This window comes from Coffea eugenioides, chromosome 8 (genome assembly GCF_003713205.1).
Source record: "Coffea eugenioides isolate CCC68of chromosome 8, Ceug_1.0, whole genome shotgun sequence".
NCBI lineage: Eukaryota > Viridiplantae > Streptophyta > Magnoliopsida > Gentianales > Rubiaceae > Coffea > Coffea eugenioides.
The window spans coordinates 19,596,866-19,605,862 of NC_040042.1; the positions used below are offsets into that span (position 1 = coordinate 19,596,866).

General features: G+C 43.3%; 1 protein-coding gene across 1 annotated transcript in view; it reads right to left on the reverse strand.

Moving 5' to 3' along the window:
- The window catches only part of LOC113780376, a 4,736-nt gene extending 1,196 nt beyond the window's left edge, over positions 1 to 3,540 (reverse strand). Inside the window, exons 1-2 of the mRNA XM_027326182.1 lie at positions 3,445 to 3,540; positions 774 to 1,245 (exon numbers count right to left, since the gene is read on the reverse strand). Coding sequence (XP_027181983.1) covers positions 774 to 1,245; positions 3,445 to 3,540 — 568 coding nt within the window. The remainder of the gene's footprint in view (positions 1 to 773; positions 1,246 to 3,444) is intronic.
- Positions 3,541 to 8,997: the final 5,457 nt, after the last annotated feature.

The following is an 8,997-nucleotide window of genomic DNA, read 5'->3' on the forward strand; positions in this document are numbered from 1 at the left end:
CCAAATCTTCCGTAAAATCGCGTAAATAGCTACTATAAGGCACCAATTGGCCAAAATTAAAACCAAAAGATGAGTTCCAAGCAAGATACCTTAGTTCTTCAAGAAAGGTTGTAGCTTGTGAGGTTTTCTTCCAAACCAACACCACTAAGTTCTTCAAACACTCTTAGGAAGATGATTTTATGGACTAATTTGGAAATTAATCGGTTAGTTTTCAAGATTTGGCAAGGATTTGTAGATGAAAGGTTGAAGAATTTTTTCTCCTTTGCTTGCTAGAGGTTCGGCCAAGAGGTGGTGAAGAATGAAGATGATTGAGTCAAATTTGGACTTTAAGGAAAGTAAAGAAAGTTTAGTCAAAAGTTAGGCAAGCTTGGTCCAACCAAAATTGGACACTTGGCACTTTGTCTTGCTAGAGTTATCTTCTTGTCCCTCATGGCTAATCCATCTAGGCAACCTCCAATTATCTCCTAATACCTAGTAACAAAATTTCTTTACGCAAAATTTAACCTAATTGGTCAAATTTCTCTCACCTAATGCACTAGCGGGTCCCACGACCAAAAGACGTTCCAAAATTCACACGAACTACCTTATACTAGAAAAATGATTTAAAAACTATATTTACTGATAAAATGTTGAGAAAAGTAATATAATAAAGAAAATAAAAGAAACGCGTGCACATGAATAAAATAATAAATAAATAATAATAAATTTTTTTTTTCTCTCTGGATTCTCACACTCTCTCCCCCTTAAAGAATTTCGTCCTCGAAATTGCTCACCCGGGTTACTAAATAGCTCAGGGTATTTCTTTTTCATCTCTTCCTCCAACTCCCAAGTTGCCTCCTCTATTCCATGATTTCTCCACATAACCTTCACTAATGGAATTTGCTTATTCCTCAGTTCCTTAATCCTCCGATCGAGTACTTGTACAGGTCTTTCTTCGTAAGTGAGTGCCTCATCTAACTCAATCTCCTCTGGTCGCACAACGTGGGTTGGATCAGGATAGTATTTTTTTAGCATCGAAACATGGAAGACGTTATGAATCCGAGATAAACTTGGCGGCAACTCAAGTCGGTACGCTACTTTCCCAACTCGTTGGAGGATTTTGTAAGGCCCCAAGAACCGTGGTTGAAGTTTCTTTCCTCTACCCGCAGTGATGCTTCGTAGTGGTGTAATTTTAAGGAAAACACGGTCTCCAACTTCGAACTCTAAATCTTTCCTTCGGTTATCTGCGTAGCTCTTTTGTCGGCTTTGAGCTGCTTGGAGTCTTTGACGGATCAATTTAACCTTCTCTTGTGCATCCTCCATCCAAGGAATGGTTGTTGGATCTAGGACATTCTTTTCCCCTACTTCATCCCAGTAAATGGGTGAACGACACTTCCTTCCGTAGAGAGCTTCATATGGTGCCATCTGAATGGACGAATGGTAACTATTATTGTAGGCGAACTCTACCAAAGTCATGTGTTGGCCCCAATTACCCCCAAAATCCAGAATACAAGTCCGTAACATATCCTCGAGGGTTTGAATTGTTCGCTCCGACTGTCCATCCGTCTGGGGGTGATAAGTGGTACTAAGGTTGATTTTTGTCCCCAAGTTCTCTTGAAACTTTTGCCAAAACCTCGATACAAAACGAGGATCTCGGTCGGAAACTATACTCACGGGAACCCCATGCAACCTCACAATTTCATTCAGGTACAACCGAGCCAACTTATCCATGGAATCCTTCACATTCACAGGTAAGAAGTGAGCCGATTTGGTCAACCGATCGACGATCACCCAAACGGCATCATGTCCTTTTTGAGTTCTTGGCAGTCCAGAAACAAAATCCATCGTGATATTTTCCCATTTCCATTCAGGTATCTCAAGGGGTTGTAACAGTCCAGAGGGTTTTTGGTGTTCCGCCTTAACTTGCTGGCAAATCAGACAGGTTTGGATATATTGTGCAATTTCCCTCTTCATCTTATCCCACCAGTACAACCGTCGCAAGTCTTGGTACATCTTATTACTACCAGGATGGATTGTGTATTTCGATCGATGGGCTTCCTCCAAAATTTCTCTTTTCAGGGTTTCATCATTGGCTACTACTACGCGGTTCCTATATCTTAAAATCCCTTCAGGACCCAAATTGAAATCAGGTAGTGCTTCCTTTTCCACCTTTTCCTTCCACTTTTGTACCATCGGATCCTTCTCTTGGGCTTCTTTAATTCTATCAAGAATAGCAGATGTTACCCGAATATTTCCAAAAGTTATTTTCTTGCATCCCATACTAGGGTTCCATTCACTAGCTGCTCCTAACATTTCACACTCCTTGACCATCAACCTTGCTACTTGAGCCTTCCGACTTAGGGCATCCGCTACTACGTTAGCCTTACCGGGATGGTAGTTGATCGTGCAGTCATAATCTTCTAAGAGTTCCATCCACCGGCCTTGCCTCATATTCAACTCTTTTTGGGAGAAAAGGTATTTAAGACTTTTATGGTCTGAATAAACCTCAAAAGTTATCCCATAAAGATAATGTCTCCACTTTTTCAGAGCAAAGACCACTGCAGCTAACTCCAAGTCATGGGTAGGGTAGTTTTGTTCATGGGTTTTTAGTTTCCTAGAGGCAAAGGCAATCACGTTCTTGTTCTGCATCAATACGCACCCCAAGCCTTCCCTCGAAGCATCGGTATAAACGGTAAAACTGTCCTTCCCATTAGGCAAGGCCAAAACAGGAGCCATGGTTAACCTTCGTTTCAACTCCTGAAAACTGGTTTCACACCTAGTATCCCACACAAAACGGCTATTTTTCTTCGTTAGATCGGTTAAAGGGCCGGCCAGTTTGGAAAAGTCTTTAATAAAGCGTCTATAGTACCCAGCCAACCCTAAGAAACTGCAAATCTCAGTGGGATTTTCTGGCCTCTTCCATTCCGCCACTGCCTCTACTTTCGCGGGATCCACCGTGATACCTTCTTTTGAAATCACATGTCCCAAGAAAGAGATTTTCTCCAGCCAAAATTCACACTTACTGAATTTGGCATATAGCTGATGATCTCTCAGAGTTTGTAACACTAACTTCAAATGCTGCTCATGTTCCTCACGGGTTTTAGAATAGACCAAAATGTCGTCAATAAACACGACAACAAATCGGTCCAGGTAGGGTTTGAAAACCCGATGCATCAAATCCATAAAGGCGGCAGGGGCATTGGTTAACCCAAAGGGCATGACCGCAAACTCAAAATGCCCATATCTAGAATTGAAAGCAGTTTTGGGTACATCTTCTTTCTTAATAAGCAACTGATAGTAACCCTGTCGAAGATCTAACTTTGAAAAGACCACCGCGCCTTGCAACTGGTCAAACAGTTCATCGATATGGGGAAGTGGGTATTTGTTCTTAATGGTCATATTGTTTAATCCCCGATAATCGATACACAATCTTAAAGTTCCATCCTTCTTCTTAACAAATAGTACCGGAGCCCCCCACGGAGATCCACTCTTCTGAATAAACCCACGCTCCAACAGGTCTTGCAACTGTAATTTCAACTCCTTGAGCTCAGCAGGTGCCATTCGATAGGGGGTCTTAGAGATAGGTGACGTCCCCGGCAATAAGTCGATCTTAAACTCTATTTCTCTCTCCGGAAGTAAAGTGACTAATTCATCAGGAAACACATCCGGATATTCACTTACTACAGGCACATCTTCAACCCTCAACTTATCAGTAGGAGTGTTTATAAGAAAAGCTAGGAACCCTTGGGCCCCTTTATACAGAAATTTCCTAGCCCGAATACCCGAAATCAATGCAGATGAGGCTAAACTACCCCTTATATCGAGCCTTAGGGTTGCCTCCCCCGGTATACGAAATTCCACTATTTTTCTCTTACAATCAAGTTGTGCATCGTACTTAGCTAGCCAGTCCATACCCAATATAACGTCGTACCCCTTAATAGCTAAACTTATAAGATTCCCCAAAAGCTTCCTCTCTCCTACCCAAATTTTGCAATTTGTATACATCAAACCAGTAATCAAACGTTGGTCCCCCGTAGGAGTACTAACTTCTAAATCATAAGGCAAGCTAACAGGGGTTATATCAATGCCGCACATAAAATTGGGGTTAACAAAGGAATGTGTAGCACCAGGGTCGATCAAAATCCTAGCTAGACGATGAAAAATAGGGATCGTACCTTCTACAACCCCAGAGGAATCAGGGACTTGTTGTTGCTCAAGGGAGTAAACCCGACCTTTGGCTTTGTCCCTTCTACCTTGGACTGTCCCGAGTTAGCCTTCGACGACTGGGTAGTTACTCTAGCCTTCCGAGGTAACACCGGACAGTTAGCTATTTGATGCTCCGCACTCCCGCAACGCAAGCATTTCCTTTCTTTCCTCTAACAATTGTCCTCGGTGTGGTTTGGTTTCCCACAAAATCCACAGGGTCCACGTGCAACTGAGGCCGAACTTCCTTGTGAAGCGCTTCTTTACGGGCCCCGTCCATTGTGACTACCCCTCGGCGGAGTCCCTAGCGTCATTCCCGGTTGCTTTCCTCCTCCGACTCCTCTTCCAAACTTAGGAGGGGTCCCTTTATCCCCTTGGTTCGAACTACTCGCAGAGAACCCCCGTTTTTTCACCTGAAAATTCCTTACTTGGAGCCTTGCATTTTCAACTCGCAAAGCTTTCTCCACAGCGTCACTAAAGATATTGATCTGGGCTACCGCCAGATCCTTTTGGATTTCCACATTGAGCCCTTGAATAAAACGCCTAACTCTCCTTTGCTCCGTTAGAATGAGTTCAGGGGCAAACTTAGATAAACGAGTAAACTGGCTCTCGTACTCAGCCACCGATTGAGTCCCCTGGCGGAGTCCAATGAACTCGTCCTCCTTCTTTTCCTGGACTAGAGGGGGAAAGTATTTCGCATTGAAGTCCCTCACAAAGTTTACCCATGTTCTTGGGGTTTGTTCCCGGTCCCACTTCATTCGTATCACGTTCCACCAAGAACGCGCGGCCCCTTCCAGTTGGAATACAGCGAAAGTAACCTGTCTCTCTTCTGAATAGTGTAGGGCGGCAAAAATATCTATCATTTTCTCTAACCATTTTTCGGCCACGTCCGGATCTGGCCCTCCCAGAAATTTTGGCGGAGAAAACTTCTGAAATCTCTCTAGGGCCCGATCTTCACTCTCTACTACATGGCCAGGGTTCCCAGGTTGCTGGATAGGAGGTTGGCCCTGCTGTTGCACTACGTGGGCTAACAGGTCAGTCATTTGCTGCATAGCAGCAGCTATCTGGGCATTAGGGTCAACCCTAGGTTCAGGATTTGGTTCAGTCGTGGTATCCCTAGTACCCTCGTCAGTTGTGGGCTGCCTAACCCCGCGCCCGCGGCCTCGTCCACTACGAGTGCCTTCCATTGCTCTAATGTCACTCTAAAGTCGAGGTACAAAATATAGTCATATAAGCATATAAGCATGATCGAAGAACCAAAAATAAACACCACATAAGATATGTATACACATAGAGCAGTTATACACAGAACACATAACGGTGACAAACAGTCGTACATAAGCAGTCAAGCAAATATATACACAAAGTACTCCCGTGAAGCCAAAAGAGGGTCGGTCAAAATACACTGTACAACCTAGGTCCCAAAAGCACAAAGCAACGATCCAAAAGCTTTCCTAGGTATCCCTCACACGGGATCAAAACAAGGCTAAAACCCTAATCTAGTCCTCGACGGAGCCAACCGACTCCCCCCCAGAGCTAGAGCTAGGGGCGCCTCCCTGACCTGGAGCTCCGCCACCTGGAACTCCCCCTGGCGCATTAGCGCCAATCACCCCCTGGATCAGCGCCCCACACTCATCGATAATAGCACCGGACCGGTCTCTCACCTCCCGGACTACTCGCATAAGGCGGTCGTTAACCACCTGCAACTGCTCTCTCAGAGCGTTCGTCCTCTCCTGCTCCATGGCCACGTCCCCCTGGAGCTCCCCAATCCTATCGGCCTGCATCCGCGTGATGCCCCTAAGCCTAAGGGTCTCAGTGCGCTCCCTGGCGGCGGCACATCTAAGCCTCCGTCGCTCAGCAAGCACTGCCACAACCACGTGGTCCGCGTAAGAATAAAACTGGCAACGCCTACAGCGGCGGGTCCGGCTAGCGGTATACCACAGCCGGATCGGACCTCCTGGTCTCTCCTGGTAGTCGATAACCCGTGGGTGCCTCTGAGGTGGCTCGCCTCCGCCTGCTCCACTAGTACCGGCCATAACCTACAAGATAGCAAAGGTTTATAGCTTAGACAATATATTCACACTTAATGGCGTCTAAACACAATCCCCAAAAGTTCTAAGAATCAGGGTTCAGGTTCGCCCAGGTTATTTCTAACCTAGGCTCTGATACCACCTGTGACAGCCCCACCTTCCCCTAAGGCGTACCAAAGGGGTTAGCGGACTGCCTGCCCAGCTCTCGCCAGGACTACTAAAACGGTCAAACACTAACACAAGTCGTTCGGGAAACTATTAGCGCGCTTAACCAAACCAACAAACGAGAAACGGAAAAATTGGAAATCCAAAACGTAAAGCAAATAGTGCATTGCCACGTCACAATCCACCAAGGCCCAACTAAATACAGGTAACTTTCAACAATCCCCGAAAGGTATATATACAAGCCAAATATAATACATTGAACAGGAGTACACACACACTGTTACAAACCACATTCGTGGGTTTACAAGCCAAAAGGAAACATTTAAAATCCGAGTACAAATAAAGTTTCCAACTATTGAGGAGCTATACAAAATCTCTCAACTAGCTCTACTCAACTCATTCTTCAAAATCAAAGTCCAAAAGGTAAATCCCTGTAAGGAAAACAAAATTCACGGTGTGAGCTTTCGCCCAATGAGGTACCGTCACGTAAATAGACCAGGATCACATAAACACAAGAATATTCAATCCAAATACATACGTCCAGTAAGCAAAAGCAACAACACCCAAGTATAAGGAATAAAAGGATACGGATGGCTCTCAAGAGCCCTTTTCCTCTTTTGCCATGCTTGATCTCATCTCATTGACTCTCCGTCAACGTATACCAGGTAATCATGACCGTAGACTCCTCTTTACTCCAATTATCTGTCCACCTCACTTTCCCCTTACCGGGCCCGAACACCAAACAGTACAGAGTTGGTATTACTCGAGTAAACCAGAATCAAGGGTCTCATACCCAAAGATTCCCAAATACAGTCCCCATGGCTTGTCAAATGTCCCCGACCAAGTCCTTACTGGCTCGAGTCCATTGACTTCCAATGAGGTAAAGCTCAGAGTGAACAGTAACGATTGGTATCCAATTGACACCAAATCAAGTACAGTCAAGAGTATTCAAGTAATATCATAAACAGTCAAGTAAGCTTAATAGAATAACCAGTCAAGAAGGTGTGACGCCCCGGAAAAAAATGAGTTTGAGAACCCGAAAATTTTCTAATTTTCTAGGGTTTATTTTTTGAAACGCTCGCCTTTTCTACTTTTTCTTGATTAGAAAAATTCCCCAGATAAAGTTTATGAGCAAAGATAGTTTTAAAATGATTTTTCTAGTATCGGTTAGTTTTTGAGTAATTAAAAACGTATTTTGAACGTGGGACCCACGAGTGCGAAAAGTTCAGAAAAATTTGACCAATTAGGTTAAGTTCCGGATACTGGGTGAAACTTATCGGGTGTTAAGAGATAAGTAGAGGATGAGATGTGATTGATGTGAGAGGAAACAAAAGGATATAAATGCATTTATGAAGTGCCAAGTGTCACTATATCATTGGTTGGACTTTGTTGGACACTATTCACCTTTTTGACTTTTTTTTTTCATTGAGTTAAATATCTCAAAAAAAAATCAATAAAATTCACTCTTTTCTTCTCCTCCATGGCCGGCTCTCTCTTGAGCAAAGAAGAAAGAAATTCTTCACCATTTTAGCTTCCATTTAGCTCAATCTTCCAAAACCAATTGCCTAAACTAGTTTCTACTCCATAAAATCCCTCTATTAGGTGCTAGTAAGTTGTTTGGTGAAGTTTTTAAGGAAGCTAAGGTGTTCTACTACTCCCTCTCTCTTGTTTACTTGGTAAGTGGTGATTGAATATCCTCCTACACTTAATGATGTTTAATTTGTGCCTAGTGGTGGCTAAAGTGTTGAAATTTGTGATTTATTTCTTGGTTTGAGATGAATTGGTGAAGTTTTCAATTTATTGATGAATTATCTGGTTTAATGTGATCATGATGTTGTGGTTATTTTTGATGATTGGAAATGATAGTTGAGGAAGCTAGAAGGTGGAAAAAGTGGACAATTGCAATCAATTTCTGTTTTGGAAGAAATTCTGGAAAATTAGGGTTCTTGGTTCTTCATTCTGTCCGAAATTTTAGGTCCTAGATAGAGGCCGAATTGGCCTTAGCTCAAAACATAAAAGTTGTCGGTATTAATGTTTTAAAGGTGCCTGTAAAATTTCAGGTCAATTGGAGTAGTGTAGAATGAGATAAGCCGAAATTACTATTGCTGTTCTGGGTTCATCAGGATGTTGGAACTGCGTCTGAAATGGGTTGTTTTGACTGGAATTTCTTTGGATTTCGATGTTGATGTCTTCTGATGAAATGTAGCTTGATGTCTTAGCTACCGCATGCCTTTGGAATCAATGCATTTGGACCTGTATAGACTGAGTTGGACTAATTACAACATAGTGTGATTTGTAAACCTGCAATTACGGTTCCGGTTTGGTATTCTGCATTTTTGACCTAGTTGTGCTAGGATTTGGACTGAGTGGCCTTCTACATTGTTGTAGCCCTGTCTTTTAGCTTCGAGATGGTGGGTCTTATACCCTAATCCGATAATCGTAGTGTAATTTGTACCATTACCGCAAAATGACGTCAAAACTGTTTTTCTGGTTTTGAGCTTAACTTTCATTTCCGGACTTTTCCCTAGCTTGACTTGTACTTGTACTACTTGGAGCTTGCTGAATGGCTATTGGATGAACTTGTTGTTGTGTGTGTACCTTTGGGTTGGAATGAGGAAAT